Below are 18,644 nucleotides of genomic sequence, written 5' to 3' on the forward strand. Positions count from 1 at the left end.
CTCATGGATTTAAATTGTCCATATATGGGTTGTTGTTGTTTTTTCGAGGGTCCGTAACAACTCTAGGGACAACCATAACACAATAAAATATTGTTTATGATAATATAGTTTGACCCCCTTCTGGAGGCGGGGCTTATGACTAATAACGCAGCCATTAAATAGGCTTCACTTTTTCAAAAGCTGTCATGTCGTCTTTCTAATTATAAAAGTCGAGGGTAAAAGGTTGATCAACAGGACAGTAGGGATGGAAACTAGATCCTTGTTTTTGCCGTACATGTCGAGGAGCCTCCACGACTGTGGAGGGGCGGAGCCTGAAAGGCGTAGACGACATCACTGTCAGCGATGGCTGTCAGGTCATCGTCGTCTGAGAAGGAGCGCTGGAAACCCGTGGAGAAGAGCTCGGAGAGGATGACCTGAAGACACGACGAGAGAGGAAAACGAGACGGTGTGAGCTTTCTGCATTCAGACACACACAGCTACAAAAAAAATAATAATTCTGAATGCTTTAAACCAAAATTATACCAAATGAGACCAGAAACTGAATTTAAGTGATACTGAAACAGAAAAAACAACATTCAGCCTTCATGGCAGAAGAACTAACTTCCTGTTCAGACTTGCAGAGATGTGCGACATCATAAAAAGAGTTCTGCATGTTCAGAGAGAAACTCAAACTCGTGTTATCAGATCAAGTAAAGACAAAATCTAAAGGTTGCTGCTTTAGAAATAAATCCTTTAAATCAGCTCGTACACGCTTAAAGACATTTAATCAGACACCACAGCTCGAGCACTAAAATATAGAAGATCAAAACTCCCATCATGAAACTCTGCAAAGAGAATAATATCAGGGACGAGTTTCTTCTTCAAAACGTCTTATTACTCGATGTGTGCACGTCCTACTTTCATGTTTAAGTCATCAGAGCCTTTACACTGATACTAAAGCTTCTACTCAGTGAGCAGAGCCGTGCAGAGTTTGAACTGCAGACTGAGACGTGTTGGTTTGAAGTCTTTGACTCTATCGTGCCTTATGCCATGTCAAGACAACATTTCCATGTTTGATTGAGAGGCGTGCTGATTATAGCACCTTTGTGGGAGGATAATGAGGTGACCATGACAACAGCACTTAAAGGTCACACATTAAGCAAAATACACTTTACCATGATTTTCTAGCACTAATATGTGGACCTAGCATGTCTACAAACTTAGAATATTTTCACAACTGTGTGTCTAAACTGTACGTCAAAGTACAAGCAGAGAGAGTGGAGAGGTGTGTGTGTGTGTGTGTGTGTGTGTGTGTGTGTGTGTGTGTGTATGTGTGTGTGTGTGTGTGTGTGTACCTGGTCTGGGGAGATGTTGCCCTCCTCTGCCACCATGGATCTGAGGCTGGACATGGAGCCAAAGAGAGGGACAGCCAGTCCCACCCGCAGGTACCTCTGACCCTTTGTACTGAAAACCAGCGTCACATACATCGGTCTGTGGGGGTAAAAAAACAGCAGAGAGAGGGAGGGGGGGAGGAAGTGTATTATTTGTGTTTGTATGTGTGTGTGTGTGTGTGTGTGTGTGTGTGTGTTTGTATGTGTGTGTGTGTGTGTGTGTGTGTGTGTGTGTGTGTGTGTGTGTGTGTGTGTGTGTGTGTGTGTTAGGGAGGAAAGGGTAGGAAGAGAGAGGGAGAAGATAGATTACATCTTAGAGCAATGTGCCAAATTGTTTGGCAATACTCATTTTGCATATTTACATAATTTCATATTCCAAACACACACACACACACACACACACACACACACACACACACACACACACACACACACACACACACACACACAGGTGTTATGCAGATACCTCTGGAGACACACGTCAACTAAAATCCAAATAGAGAGAGAGAATAATGCATTTCTTAAAATCAGGTGCGCCATGGGGCAACAGAGATCAGGCTGACGGTTTGTTTAGGAGATGTACTCCTGCAGAGTCTTGATGTGTTTCAGCTGAAAACAAAAGACCTGCACTAAGTGAGACTCTGAAATGAAACCGTGAAGCTGCACGCCTGAAAGAAATCCCTCTGACAACGCTGCAGCAGCAATCTACCTGCACGATGTCTGTGTCTGATCCAAAGTGAGCTCATTGTATTCAGTCGTAGCTTTTGGAAAAGGACAATAAAAGCAAACTGGAAGTGGACATACATCAATAAGGCAAATTTCAGTTGTTTTCTCCACAACTGAAATGATATATCGCCAGTGGTGATTCTTGAGTTTCTTGGGGCCTGAAGCGAGAATCAATTGGGGGGGGGGTTCTGCAACCAGCATTCATCTGCCAGTGTCTCCACATTTTCTCCTCTTCCTCTTTTTTCTTGTTTCTTTATTCTCTCCTATAGACGCATCGTTCCTCTTAATTTTTCTTTGTTAAGAAACTTTTGTTTTCACAGCAATAATGCATAAGACGCTTAGCAGGGCAACGAGAGTGAGTGCTGTCAGATGGGGCCCCCTTAGGGAGGTTACTGTCATTGCAAAATTTGCACATTTTGGGCCACTGCTTAGGTCTAAGTTTGTGAGCCCTCAGGGTCCCCCTTACTGGTCTGGGACACCAAGCAGTTGCATGCCTTGCATGTTAACAAGCAGCACTTTTGTATCTCTCATTATCTCGGAATAACAAGGTTTTAGTTTTTTCTTGATAGCTTGATAAATTCCCTCGACATCACTGGAAAAAATGAGCGTTGTTATCCTGAGTTAACGAGATAAATCTGGAGAAAACAACCAAAACTTACTCCCATGAAAAAAATATACGGATGTACAGCCGCTCAGGGCTTCTTTAGCAAACAGACTTAGACTTATTTTATTTTTATTTATTTATTATTATTATTATTATTATTATTATTATTATTATTATTATTATTATTATTGTTATTATTATTATTATTATTATTTTAATTGTTAAAATATTTAATTGCTAATTATTACTTTTCATTATTATTATTGTATTATTTGTTATTATATACTTTGGCAATATATTTTACACATTCATTCCAATAAAGCTATTTGAATTGAATTGACTGATTCAGTGACAAAAAAAAAAAAGAATAAACTGATCTATGAATAAATTATAGATCAGTAACACAGTCTTTGTAAAAGTCTGTCTGAAGACTGAATGTGATGAGGAGATGAGAGAAGAAAAAGGAGAGCAGGTATCGTAAAGAAATTAAAGAAAAGTGTGAAGGAAACGACAGAGCTGCTGGGACAGAGCGAGGTCACGCCTTCTCATTTGGGATAATCGCTGACACCTCCACATCCTGTTTCCCATCATGCATTATTCAGGTGAGTAATGCGTTAGCAGCGGGGTGGCTGACGGGGCCAGACGGCAGGCAGAGGATCCCAGCAGCTGTTTTATTTACGCTGTAAGATGCTCCGAGATGAGACTCCGAGATGGGAAATGAAAAAAGGAAGAGAGAGGTGTGAGATGATCCTCGAGAGGAACAGGAAATCAAGATGTCTTCTGTCGCAGCAGGTTTGCAGCCTCACGGCCCCCCTGCTGATTAGAAAACCAAAGTCTCTACTGAACAGCAAAGTCTCCTCATTTCCTATTTTACAGACAGAAGAAGAAATATATGAAAATCCACTTATTGCTTCCAGTCAGAAAAGAAAAAAGTGTGAACGCCAAGAATTGAAGCTGAAGAAAAACACTCGTCTTCAGTCATAATGATGAGATAAAAAGTCATGGTGGTGGCATAAAAAGTAAAAAGGTCAAATTAGTGGATGTGGCTTTATAGCTTAAAGTCTTTCTATGTGATTTTTCACACTTAAATATAATATAAATCAAGTCTATCCTCTGAAAATAACTCTGTGAGTCATGACTGTCTACAATGGGTGTAACACCCGAGTCCCACTGTCTGTGACGTTTTCAGAGTTTTCAGAGTCCTATCTTCACTTTGTTTACATCGCCCGGACGGCCGGCTGACTCCTCCCCTCACGTATAAAAGTTGTTTAATTGAGGGACTAGAGAAAAGAAGAATAACATACTGTACTCACTGCTTAACTGTGTTTCTAGATCACGCTCATTTCAGGTAAATTTACATGCAGTGTGAAGATACGAGCATAATAAAGATCGCTAGCATTAGCATGCTAACACAACAATGCAGCGCAAGTTGTTTTGGTTTCATGCTGGTGCTCAAGGGCGACATCTGCTGGATCAAAAAATCACATATAAAGCCTTTAAAGAGTAACTAAACCCCCAGATCATTTTTTAAAATCTGGAAACCTCTGTATATGGGTATCATGTGTTATTTATGTGTGTGTGTGTTTCTGTGTGTGTGTGTGGCAAAGACTGTCTGATGTTGCAGCTGATGGTGACGGCATGAAGGATTGAGTGGGCGTGTCTTATCCCCCTCCCCCCAGCCCCCTCCATGTTGATGCGTTGACGTTCTAATGGCTTTTAAAAAAAATCCTGGGTAGATAAACTTCAGCTGAAACTCTGCGGCTGAGTTCTCCACAATATATTTTGTATTTTTAGGTCTTGTTTTTGATGATTTCCTTACAGCTCTGGTTTTTATGAATGGTGTTCTATAAATAAACTCGCCTGCTATGCTGTATTCAGGCGCTGAATGAAAAAGAGACTGTCAAAAGAGACTTTTGAGAAACGGTTGATGAACACATTTGCACTGACAGGTAACATTTTTAGACCAGAAAAACACTCTCAGTAGAGTGCAGATGTCTGAGACAATGAATGTAACTTTTTTTTTTACATTTTCACAGCTCCCTCCTGTTTCACAAAAAGATTGATGCTACTTTTATCACATACAAGAGAAGTGCTTCTCAAGGATCTCAAAATCCTGCTCAGACTTTAAATTACTCTTTCATAATGTTTGTTGCTATGCTATTTTGAAGTGCTGGCTTCTCTGACAACGATGCAGCAGCCAGTATGTCCTCCTTCTAACTTTAGATTCTGCTCCTGAATGCTCTGGATTTGTTTGGACCAGAGAAGGTAGGCGCTTTTAAGACACACCCCCACACGGCCGTTTTGGATGCCCCTCGGTTTGCCACATATGAGAGCAGTTATCAGGTCAACAGGTGTTGCAGCGATGGAAGCGGTCAAGAGAAGTGGTTCAGATAGAAGTGATTGTACCCGACCTAAAAAGCCTCTGCATGTTTCTAATAAGCTCCACGAGCAGAAACGTGCTCAAACTAGGATCAATATTGGAGATGTTTTTGAAAAATGGAGAGAGGTTAGAACACAGAAAGGTTTACAGACCCATGCAGAGCTGGATAAACACTGAAGCTTCAGAGTCCACCACATGGTGACCTGAGTGAGCATCGACTGTAGAGAGGAGGGGGGGGGGGGGGGGGGGAGACAGCTCTCCCATACATAAAAGTATTTTTTATGTATGGGATAAAAATAAAATGAATAACTTGTACATCCCAAAAGTAGAACAGGAGCCGCATGCAATCATTTAGTCAATTCTCTGGAAGTGTGTTTGGCCCTTTTGTTCTTTGCAGCCTTACAGGGTCCTGTGAGAAATCCTAACTTCATTAATTTCACTGACAAAGGAACGAGGAAGATTCTTGGCAAAGACTGAAGACGTTCTGAATAGTTGCTTGAGAACAAATAGTTTTATTGAGGGGAACTGTGCAGAGACAGTCAGAGATAGTGAGGTGTGTTTTTTTTTTCTTTCTTTCTCTTACACAGAGGCAATATCTGCAGCACCCAGACCTCAGTGCCCCGCTGTCAGCCAGACCCTGCTGTGTCTCTGAGGGCCTCAGACTTCTCAGGCATTCTAATGGGATACTGCTGCATGAGGACACTGTGTGTGTGTGTGTGTGTGTGTGTGTGTGTGTGTGTGTGTGTGTGTGTGTGTGTGTGTGTGTGTGTGTGTGTGTGTGTGTGTGTGTGTGTGTGTGTGTGTGTGTGTGTGTGTGTGTGTGTGTGTGTGTGTGTGTGTGTGTGTGTGTGTGTGTGTGTGTGTGTGAAGCCAGTGTGGGTCCAGCAGTGAATCTGAATGCATTTTCCTCCTTGTTGGGTTCAGTGGACTGCAGGGACAGACCACACACTGTAAGGGAGTCACAGAACTGAGTTTGGGGGGGGGGGACATGCAGAGAGGATGCAGAGCAGGGACGTCTGCATGTTTGAAGATATGAGGAATCACTGCAGACCGACTGCAAGCAAATCATGTCAGAGGAGTTCAACTGATATTTGTTGTATTAGTATTCTTTTCAGAGACTGTGTGTGACTGAAGGCGTGGAGAGAAAGAGAGAGAGAGAGAGAGAGAGAGGGAGAGAGAGAGAGAGAGAGAGAGAGAGAGAGAGAGAGAGAGAGAGAGAGAGAGAGAGAGAGAGAGAGAGAGAGAGAGAGAGGAGAGAGAGAGAGAGAGAGAGGAGAGAGAGAGAGAGAGAGAGAGAGAGAGAGATCAGGTAACTGGAGACAAACCTACAACGTTGTATCTACTGAGTATCTCTGTGTGTCCCAAAGAAGCTCTTCAGTTATCACCTCTGAATTGATTTGATTTGCATGATGCAACTAAAGTCAGCTGTAGTCTTTACACCCTTACCGTCAGTAAAGTTGAGCTACGGTCAACTCTGTTAGGTCATTTAACTGGAATACTGTCCCTGTTCCAGTATCGATGCACCGAGGGAGAATCTATTGGCGGAAAAATGTCCAAGTCTGCTACAGTAGCAAGCAGCAAGCTACTATTGGACCTTCTTCTGGTGGAGGTTAAATGGTAAATGGACTTGAGCTTTACTCCAGAGCACTTTTACACCACAAGTCGCACCTATCCATTCACACACTGATGGCACACTGAGGTTGCTAAGTACTGTATTTATTTGTACGAAACAGGCATGCAAGGCGGACCAAAGGCTGCTGGTTCTAGCGTTGCTAACATTAGCCAGAACCAGCAAATCAATTTGACATGTTACCTGCAGACCAGGGGTGATCCTGTGTTTAGCCATATTCAATTAATTGTGCTCACTTGAGTCTGTGTCTAAATTTAGCTGACAGGAAATGAGTCCTATAGGAACATCCCTAGTCCAGACCCTATAGCTGATACAAGCCCTAGACCACCAGAGAGCATCAGAACGCTTTTTGGATGAAGTGACCCAGAATCAACAAAGAGAAGAAGGGACTGATCAACGAGCCAGACAATCACCATCATTTTTCATCCATCATTGTTTTAAATGTAAGGGGGCAGACAAACATGCACCGGCATCAAACTGAAAATGAAAGCTGATGTCCACAGTCACAACATTATGGTTTTGTGTGTCATCATACATTACCTCGTTTGTCGTAGGGGGATGGGCAGAGAGATGCAGGAAAACGGGTCGAAGGTGTTGCTCTGCTTAAGGCAATGTGGGCACGTCAGAGAGGACCTGGAGAAAGACAGAGAGAGAAACATTTGAGTCATTTTTTTGATGACTATATACTCTTTGTTTGGATATCTTAAAAGCCATTTGCGCTTTAGGTCTCCATCCTTGGGTAGCATTGTTAATAATTCCTCTTGCCATCACCTGCCATCTTGGTCCTGATTTTACTACCTCAATTGTGTGAATTCTGTTTATAAAGTTTTTCAATGAGGTTCCAATGGGACTGGTACTTTGTGTGTAACATGAGTGCGCTCCTCTGGGGCCCCTGCAGAAAGCAAATCAAGAAATCTGTCCTAAATGTGTTGTTAAATAAAGGTCAGAAAGTGAGAAAAAGTGGGATGAGGTTACAAATATTGGTGCACAAAATACAGAGTTATGCAGGTGAGGTGTTGCAGAATATTAAAAGACTGGATCCTAAGAACACAGTTATCTTAAGAGGAGAAAGTAAAGGATGAAGGGTTGGAGGAAATAGAACAAAGGCTGACTTCAGAGTAGGCAGATGATGCAAAAAGTGGCGAGCAAAGAGACAGAGAAGAACAAAAAAGACGACAGTACGGGTCTTAGGGTTCAGTGGGACGGTATGTCTCTGAACAGAAGGCTGGCAGCAGCAAAATCGAGTTGACAAAACAAAAAACAAGATAAAAGCCGAGGACAGCAACCGTCAAGGTCTTTGAGTCTCCAGGACTGAAGCTCATCAACATAGAGTAAAGGAAAAAAGAGAATCGTTGTTGGACGCAGCAAAACAGGATTCATGAAAGATTGACGACTGTTTTGATTATGAAAGATTTTGGCATTGTGCAGTCACATTATAAGAACAATTCCCCACGGCATTGGGTTGTGTGTGAACCTACAGGTTAGCCCTGGTTAGCTTAGCTTAGAGAGACTAAAGCAAGAGTACATATCTTCTTTGCTCCTTCCACAGGAAACAAAATCTGCCTACCAGTACTCAAAAATGTACTAATCAAAGCAGCAATATGTAGCTAAAATTGGTACCGTGGTCCAAATTCAAAAGTTTGCGTGCTCTTAGCGTAACTTGACGCTTACTTACACTCTTGATCTCAGTAAATAAAGAGGGTAATGTAAATTTGGCACAATAAAGGAGGGCTCAGTGAAGGAGATGCAAACTTATGAGGGAGACTCCTCTCTCTGTGCAGACGGCGCCCTAACGCTTTGGTGGAGAGACACAGAGACAAAAGATACCTGGAAACTCTCCAAGCTGGCTCGCAAACACTTCTGTGTTCTCTGAACGAGTTCTCGTCAGCAGGTGACATTGTAAATAAAAAGTGAGAGCTGCACTCGATCCCGATCAAAGATGATTGACTTGTGTTAGGGGAATAATATTTAAAAGTCGTTGGTTTAATGCTCATATTGTAACGTTTGAAAGCGTTTGAAATTCTCGATTAGTAGGCTAAATATAATTCGAGTGGAGACGGTGTGAAAATGATCTTCTTGTATCATAACAACAGGCTACCGCCGACTGCTGGCATGGAGAGTTATTTCCTCTCTTGCATGTACGTGGTGGTCGGCCGTCGGCTGTAGTCTTTGCGGTATGTTTGGTGAGTCGGGGCCTTAATGGGGCAGAGACATAACTATTTTACAGATGTGAGTTCTTTAAAGGCTTTATATGTGATTTTTCACACTTAAATATAATATAAATCAAGTCTATCCTCTGAAAATAACTCTGTGAGTCATAACTGTCTACAATGGGTGTAACACCCGAGTCCCATTGTCTGTTTTCAGAGTTTTCAGAGTCCTATCTTCAGTTTGTTTACATCGCCCGGACGGCCGGCTGACTCCTCCCCTCGTGTATAAAAGTTGTTTAATTGAGGGACTAGAGAAAAGAAGAATAACATACTGTACTCACTGCTTAACTGTGTTTCTAGATCACGCTCATTTCAGGTAAATTTACATGCAGTGTGAAGATACGAGCATAATAAAGATCGCTAGCATTAGCATGGTAACACAACAATGCAGCGCGAGTTGTTTTGGTTTCATGCTGTTGAAGTTTTAAAAATAGAGTAAGAGTTTTTTTTAATGTAGCAAACGTTGCTGTACAAAAAACTTTATAGTAGTTTCCCTCTCTGTACGTTAACTTCTGATGTCCTTTGTAAATGACTCTCAGAGGGAATTGTTGCTGCATAACGCTGACAGCTTACAGCGTTTCTGCACATTTTGAGAGTGTGAGTGTGTTGCCTGATGCTCGGTTGATCTCCTGCTGTCTCGCTATCATTCCTGCCAGTTGAGTCGCATCCAAGTCTGTGGAGCTGCTAACACGTCGGATGTACAAATATGTTGGAAATAATACAACAGTTTTCAGGCTGTCAGTGTTGTGAGCAGCGTGCCGAGGCAGACAGTCACAGGCTCGCTAATGATGCTGGTTTGTACTGAGTGAAGCAGACTGACAGGCCGTCAGCACACACACACACACACACACACACACACACACACACACACACACACACACACACACACACACACACACACACACACACACACACACACACACACAAACATACTGTAGACACACACACACACACACACACACAAACATACTGTAGACACACACACACACACACACACACAAACATACTCACAAACATACTGTAGACACACACACACACACACACACACACACACACACACACACACACAAACATACTGTAGACACACACACACACACACACACACATACTGTAGACACACACACACACAGACACACACACAGACAGACACACACACACACACACACACACACACACACACACACACACGCACACAAACATACTGTAGACACACACACACACACACACACACATACTGTAGACACACACACACACACACACAAACATACTGTAGACACACACACACACACACACACACACTGTAGACACACACACACACACACACAAACATACTGTAGACACACACACAGACACACACACAGACACACACAGACAGACACACACACACACACACACACACACAGACAGACACACACACACACACACACACACACACACACACACAGACACACACACACACACGCACACACACACACAAACATACTGTAGACACACACACACACACAAACATACTGTAGACACACACACAGACACACACACAGACACACACACAGACAGACACACACACACACGCACACACACACAGACACACACACACGCACACACACACACACACACACAAACATACTGTAGACACACACACACACACACACACACACACACACACACACACACACACACAGCCACACACACACACACACACACACACACACACACACACACACACAGCCACACACACACAGCTTGTGGTGAAACTGACAGTGTTTCCAGTCTGGTGGACAAATGTGCGTGTGTGTGTGTGTGTGTGTGTGTGTGTGTGTGTGTGTGTGTGTGTGTGCGTGTGTGTGTGTGTGTGTGTGTATTTCTGATAGGCAGCAAGTAGTGGGGCTGATACGTCAAACATAAAGCCCACAATCCTTCAGGCCAGGTACCTGAAGCTTCACTACGCCACCGAACACGCAGCTGACCGACAGAACAGCAGCTTCTCTAAATATCTGACGCACGCTCCATGTGCAGAGGCTGACGTCCTCCTAGCCGGCAGCCCGGGTAGGACTCTGACCGGTGGCTCGTTTCCCACTTCTTCCTCCCCGCTCCCTTGATCCTGTTTCCAGCTCTATCAGCTGTTCTAACATTGAAGGCATAAAAGGGACGCCAGCAGCCTAGTGGTGGTTAGTGCCTACACCATGTATGGAGGCTAAAGTCCTCTAAGCGGGCGGCCCCGGGTTCGAATTCCACCTGTGACCAAATTGACTCCATCAGTGGACTGTGTCAGTGAGAAGGTGTGTACTCTGCGGCATGGTGTGAACATCCATCAAGATGTGTGCAGAAAGTGAGAGTGTCACAGGGTTCAGGAAGTTTTTGGGGCGCTGGTGGCTTAGTGGTTAGTTTGCACACCATGTACAAAGGCTGTTGTCCTCAAAGCGGTTTGACCTTTCCTGCATGTCATTCCTCTCTCTCTCTCTCTCTCCCTGATTTCTGACTCTATCCCCTCTCTCTCTTTGAAGGTATTAAAAACCAACAAATAAAACCTAAATAAATTAAAGAAAAACCTACATATATTCTTATCTTCCCAAATCCCCCCCGGGCCACTTGTAAATGATAAATGATCGAGTGTTGAGTGCAGAATACATATTTATAGGTCTTGGCTAGACTGTTACGTGCAGAGCATCAGTGTTCATGAGTCAGCTGCCTCAGGCCTGCACTGCTTCAGATTTTAAAGAAAGTACACGTAATAAGCGTGTGGTAGAAGTTTGCATCAATTATCAATATCAAGACCTGTTGCAATGATTCTGGGGTCAATTAAAAAAAAAAAAGAAATCTGCACGTTCCCTTCCCCCGGAGAAGATGTATGAGCGTCGTATGAGTGTCATGAAAGGTCTGATATATTCTTCTCACAGCTGACATTTTCAATCTCATATTATCAATTATTTTAAACTTTTAGGACCGATCCGCAGCAGAGCAAAAAAGAGCAAACCTAAAAAAAAAGGCTAGATGTGTTTATGGATTGAGTGGAAAAAGTCCTCTGAGAACTAAATATGTTCATGGTCGTCACACGGGAAGACAAAGGACACCCAATGAGCAGATCAAGGAGGTTAAAATCACTCTTAACACACCTCACACCACAGGAGGATCTGGTGAGAAAATCGGGCCTTTGCTGACTTTGGTCCAGCAGAGGGCACTCTCAGTGTAACTTGACCATTGCGTGACCTCAGTAAGTGAAGACACTGATGTTGTGGCAAAAGCAACGGGCCGGGGTGTGATTCAGGAGATGCAAACTAACATGAAGGAGAATCGTTTCTCTGCAGACAGCAGGTGGGGTTCAAATGTTACTTGTCATATTCTAAATTCGTTCAAAGTCGATTTTTTTCCAAAAGTGACAGCACTATTATCTTGTAGTGTGTACCCCGCTTTACATTGTGTAGAAACTACGTCGTCTCATGTCTCATTCAGCAGTAAGTAAACTCTCAAAGGGTAGAGAACAAGCAGGGAGAGAAGGGAGGCTGTGATTGGTTCATCAGATTGGTACCTCGTGGCAGACATTGGTTGAAGTTTTTACAGGCTTCCTGCTATGGATGACGGATTTTCTTTGTTCCTTTTTCAGAGCACATGAGTTATTAATTTCTGTCAGGACCTAAAGACAATTTCAACCAAAATCTGAAAAAGTGGATCTGGAGAAAATTACCAACCCTGCCTTTAAGCTCATACATTTTATGGATATTAAATTCTAGCCAGTTAAGAATAAATTCATGTCATCTATGTCTTTATATTTACTGAAAATGTCGATTTAAACTTGAAAACTTTTTGATTTTTAGAAGACAAAAAATAGAAAAAACGATCAAAGACTTTCTTCTTATTTGATAATGACCTGCACTAACTAGCGAACACCCACTTCAAAGTGTGATCCTACAGAGAGCAGGGGGGGTACCAGCAGGAGGGGGGGGGGGGGGGGGGGGGGGGGGCGCAGTGCTGCGTGAGGCTGGACTCCAGGAAAGCTCTGTGGGTGGTGAAAGTTTTCAAAATCAAAGTAAGAAGGGGTCAAAGTGTGGTCATGTTTTGTGCAGCTGTGTGGTGTGGAATCACCAGACGGACGCTTCAGGGAGGTCAACGTGAGCACATCCACACCGCTGCAGAAGCGGTTGTGCAGGAGTGGTGGGGGGGGGGAGTCCCTGTGGACATCTTGGAAGATGAGAGAACATTTTCAACTTGGAAAGTAAAAAAAGATATGTGAGTGGTTTAAGAAATAATTTGAAACAAGTTGGAGATCAATTTGCTTTGCTGCATTAATGGCTCTTAAAAGGTTTTTCTTTGTGGAACATTAATTGTTAACGACTCGGAATTTCACACCACAGGGGGGAGAAGAAATAACTAACTCTGGACTGTTAGGTTGAATGTCAAAGATGATTTTTAAAAGAGAAACGTCCAACATGTCCTCTCTTGAAATGCTGAGGCATCACCAATGTGCTCCCATGATGAGCAGGGTCTGCTTTAAAGAGGTCATATTCTGCCCTTTTTGGGGTTCGTATATTTAATCTATGTACCTACTAAAGTATGTTCACAATAGCTAAAGTTATAAAAAAGTGTCTGTTTTCATGTACTGCTGCTCCATGCACCGGCTCGCTTCTGACTCTCTCTCTAAGGCTCTGGTCTAAGGTTTGATAGTGTATGTAGGAAGACCTGCCAGTAGAGAGTTGCAATAATCGATGCGTGATATCGAAGAGCCTGTACCAGGAGCTGTGTAGCATGTTCTGACAGGTAAGGTCTGATCTTCCTGATGTTGTACAGGGCAAATCGACATGACCGGGCAATCGAGGCTACTTGAACCTTAAAAGTTAGCTGGTCATCAATCATGACACCCAGGTTCCGGGCAGACTTTGAGGGCATGAGTTTGGTTGTTCCAAGCTGGATATTGATCTGTGGTTGCATAGAGGGACTGGCTGGGATGACAAGGAGCTCAGTCTTTGAAAGATTGAGTTGAAGGTGCCGTTCATTCATCCATTTAGAGATATCAGCAAGGCATGACGAGATTCTTGCAGAGACTGTAACATCGTCTGGCAGGAATGACAGGAAGAGCTGGGTATCGTCAGCATAGCAGTGGTATGAGAAGCCATGAGAGCGGATTATTGAACCAAGTGAGCTTGTGTGTATGGAGAAGAGAAGGGGACCAAGCACTGACCCTTGAGGTACCCCTGTGGATAAACTGTGCGCTTTGGACATTTCTCCCTTCCACACTGGGTGAAGTGTCACACTGGCATATTTTTTTCGAGGGGGGCTAGAACCGAGCGTTACATGCAGCTAATGCTACAGCTAACAGGAGGATGTAGGAGAAGCCACGTTTCTGTGGACTTTGAATTTTTGCACATAGATGTGCCTAAACATGCACAGGACACATGGGAAACACACTAAAGAGCATATAAAACCAGAAACAGCATAATATGACCCCTTTAAGAATCTCACAGGTAATCAATGAGTGGCATTGTTCTGTTCTGCTGAGTGTATAAGCAGCAGAGAGTTGCATGTTAGTCAAAGATAACAGAATGAAAACAGGTTTTGATTCAGAGTTCTGAAGATGTTTCTTAATTAGACGAGTTTTGGAGAGATTCTCGTTTTTTTATTAAAAACGATATCAGGAAGAAAAGAAAAAGTAGAGTTAGTACGTCTCTTATTTCTGCAGCTCTGCAAGCCGGGAAAATCACAGAAACTGGAGCATCTATGTGACAACATTTATTCTACAAATTGTATAATATCCCCAATGTTTTCACATCAAATCTGCATCGCAATAAAAAGTCAGCGTGAGAGGAAGAGTACCCGTCCTGGACTGTCTTGTTTGTTCTGATGGAGACAGAGGCCGGGGCCCTCCGCACGTCTCCCAGGCTATTAAGAATAGATGCTGCAAAACTGAGGATGACAAACGGGGATGAGGAGAGGGAGGGGGGGGGGTCCTTTGACAAAGACTCATTTAAACGCTTCGGCACGATGGAGTGACTCGAGCAGTGGCGTCCCACTCTGGAAGCCCCAAACCACAAGACAGCTCCGGCTCTAATCGCAAACATTTATTCAGATCAGACAAACTGCACTGAACACCTCTGAGGAGCATCTCTGAGAGATAAAGAGAAAGAAAAGATTCAGGGAGGAAGAGGAGGGAGGAGCGAGAGATCAGCTGAGTGATACAGACAGGGAGAGAGAGAGAGAGAGAGAAAGAGGAGAGAAAGAGAGAGAGATAGAGAGAGAGGGAAAGAGAGAAAGAGAGAGAGAGAGGGAAAGAGAGAGAGATAGAGAGAGAGAGAGGGAAAGAGAGAAAGAGAGAGAGAGAGAGAGAGAGAGGGAAAGAGAGAAAGAGAGAGAGAGAGAGAGGAGAGAAGGAGAGGCCTGAGAAAGACAACAGGGAGAGAGAGAGAGAGAAACAAAGAAACAAGAATGAGACACAGCGAGATGGAGGGGGAGTGATTGCTCTTTTGTTAGCCTGCATTAAGAGGCAAAGTGACTCCAGTCCTCCAGTGATTACACGAAGCAAAGAGGAGGGGACGAGTAAAAAAACAGAGAAGTTTACGAAAAAAAAAAAAGTCTCCCGAGTCAGCAGACTAAATCCAGCTCAGACTGAGACTGAGACTAAAATGAGATGAGAATACAGATTTATAAAAAGCATATTTACTGGTGACACCAGAGAAGACAACACATCACTGACCATCAGGGGGTTTTGGTCTCGGATTCATTAAAGAAGTGAGTCATCAGTCAGACTATCGGAGTTTGGAAACAAATCAGTGCTCAGCTACCTGTGAATATCACTACTCCATCCATGACGATGCAGCATCGATTCACAATGAAGATTCTTCTATGCCTTTATTTAGAGGCAGAACAGTGGATAGAGTCAGAAACCGAGGAGAGCGAGAGGAAGGGGGGACAACATGCAAGAAAGGAACCACAGGTCAGATTCCAACCCGGGACGCCCGCTCTGGAGGTCTTAAACGAGCAATCAGTAAGATACACGGCCGTTTGGACGCCCCTCTGTTTGTCAGATATGAGAGCAGTTATCAGGTCAACAGGTGTTGCAGCGATGGAAGCGGGCAAGAGAAGTGGTTCAGATAGAAGTGATTGTACCCGACCTAAAAAGCCTCTGCATGTTTCTAATAAGCTCCACGAGCAGAAACGTGCTCAAACTAGGATCAATATTGGAGATGCTTTTTGAAAAATGGAGAGAGGTTAGAACACAGAAAGGTTTACAGACCCATGCAGAGCTGGATAAACACTGAAGCTTCAGTGTCCATGACATGGCAACCTGCGTGAGCATCGACTCTAGAGAGGAGGGGGCGGGGGGAGACAGCGCTCTACGATGTTTTAAATTTGGACTGCAGTACCCGTTTTAAACACTAGGTGTCAGAGTTAAATATTACATGAAACATGATGTAAACATGTTAATTTCTGCTGTAAAAACAGCTTTTTTGAATGTGGTGAGTATGTGACTTCTGGTGCTTCTGCAGCCAGCCTCTAGTGGAGACTGGAGGAACTGCAGGATTTTGCACTTCCACATTGGCTTCATTTTTAAACTAGTTCATTGGTACCGACTCTCGGATAGATCAGGAGAAATCAGCTGATTTCAAATCACTGAGGGTGTGTGTCAGAATTTCTGTTGGAGCTTCATGCGCAGCTCCAAAGGACGCTTAAAAAGATTAAGAAACATACCATGAATGTGTCATATTCTGTCCAGTTTGGCTGCGTTAGTTTCACACTTCAGTGTCGAGGATGAAATACAGTAGAACTCTGGCTGTAAAAGTGGATGAGAAAGGAGTGAATGAAGTCTACACTGCCGGCTGACACAAGAGCAAAATGTTCTCTTCGCTCTGTCTCCTTTCATCGCCTCGTGAGCCGGAGATGTGTTATTGCTACAGCTGCCCTGTCCTGAGTTCTTATCCTCACACGTCTGTTTGTTTGAACGCTACTGGAAAACAACAAGGAGCTTACAATAGGAAATATTTAAAAAAAAAAGCCCTCGAGCTGCATGAAGGGAGTAAACAGCTTCGGGTGTCAAAGAATCAACATGGTGAAGAAACACTTGTCAAACTAGTTTGTACTCCATGAAGATGCTGTACTATCGTCTATTACCATCCATGAGCACAGTTTGATTCAGGTGGGTGACACTCCCACAGCTAGGTGTTTGTTCTGCCCCTCTGAGTCTGCCTTCTCACCGTAAACAATAGGACATGGAGCGAGAGAGCACCGAGTACACCCAAGCCCTTCCAGAGAGGGGGCGTGGTCAGACACAGCTCATTTACATATTTAAAGGTACAGACACAGAAACAGCCTGTTCTGAGCAGGGCTGAAATAGAGGGGTTTATAGACATGATCAAATACAGGATCAGAGTGGATTTAGAACAAGACACTTCACACACATGTTTTGAGGAGCTCTGAGAATTATTTAAACTGATTGAAAAAGAGGAGACTATGTGACCTTTAAATTGTGTATTTAATTTGTATTTTTAGTCTATCTTCCACTGTCTTTGCACCTCCTATTTTCGTCATTCGACTGCTCTATGTGCCTTTGAATTAGTACAGATAATGTTTTTTGACTTTGAATGTGAACGTAAAAAGGCTGTGGTCCTCGAAGCGGGCGGCACGGGTTCGAATCCGACTTGTTGCTACTTTCCTGCATGTCATTCCCCTCTCTCTCTCTCTGTCTCTATCTTATTACTGACTCTTTTCACCTTGTTGTCTCTCTAATAAGCCCAAAAAGCCCAAAAAGAAATCTTAAAAAAAGAAAGAAAAAACGATGGTAAAATGTTTGGACCATCTTATCTCACATTGTTTAATCGTCGATGCACATGTAGACGAAGGTAATCTACAAAACCTCGTGTTGTCAAAGGGTTACTGAAGGTCTGCAGTCATTTCAATCCGAGGGTCTTTTAAAGCAGGGGACTGGAGTTTCAGACTCTCCACTTTGAATAAAGCAGAGCTGAAGATGGATCTGCTGAATCTTTCACAGGTCTGTCTGACCTACTTTCTCCACCTACTGATTCTTATCCGCAGGAGGGAAAAAACACATTCTCACCTGTGCTACCTTTTTCTCTTTTAACAGTATGCATTGTGCTCACTTTATTCAAACACCACCTCAGGACATTAGACGTACTGTAGCGCCCGCGAGTATCCAGCATGCATTCTGCATTATTGATACGTGACTTAAGAAAGTTTCCAAAATTAGGTTTGCGTCCCACTTCTTCCTAAGAGCTTTGAGTTTCATGCTTTTGACAGAATTGTTCAAAAAGCGAACACAGGATTTAAAAACTGCACTTTACTGCATTGAATCAATAACCTGCTTTGTCATGTGGTTGGTGTATATGACTCCATTATTTCTGCTCACAGATACACGGTGGACTTCTCCCTCCGGGTTGGGAGTGAGTCTCTGAGCGAAGGAGTTCAAGTATCTCGGGGTCTTGTTGAGGAGTGAGGGTAAAATGGATCGTGAGATTGACAAGGCGGATTGTCGGGCCGTCGAAGTGAAGAGGGAGTTGAGCCGGAGGGCAAAGCTCTCGATTTACAAGTTGATCTGTGTTCCATCCCTCAACTATGGTCATGGGTAGTGACCGAAAAAATTAATTAGCAGATACAAGCAGCCAAAATGAGTTTCCTCCAAAGGGTGGCTGGGCTCATTCTGGTCGCGCTTGGTCCCCCAGGAGGAGCTGGAGAACGTTGCTGGGGAGAGGGCCTGCTGCCGACGCGACATGGCCCCGGATAA

At 43.5% G+C, this 18,644-nt stretch overlaps 1 protein-coding gene across 1 annotated transcript in view; it reads right to left on the minus strand.

Annotated features, from left to right (window-relative positions):
- Positions 1-18,644, minus strand: part of usp43a (ubiquitin specific peptidase 43a) — a 123,201-nt gene that overhangs the window by 56,278 nt on the left and 48,279 nt on the right. Inside the window, exons 4-6 of the mRNA XM_061062651.1 lie at positions 7,251-7,343; positions 1,335-1,470; positions 275-413 (exon numbers count right to left, since the gene is read on the minus strand). Of these exons, the coding sequence (XP_060918634.1) occupies positions 275-413; positions 1,335-1,470; positions 7,251-7,343 (368 nt within the window). The remainder of the gene's footprint in view (positions 1-274; positions 414-1,334; positions 1,471-7,250; positions 7,344-18,644) is intronic.

Source organism: Labrus mixtus, chromosome 2 (assembly GCF_963584025.1).
Source record: "Labrus mixtus chromosome 2, fLabMix1.1, whole genome shotgun sequence".
NCBI lineage: Eukaryota > Metazoa > Chordata > Actinopteri > Labriformes > Labridae > Labrus > Labrus mixtus.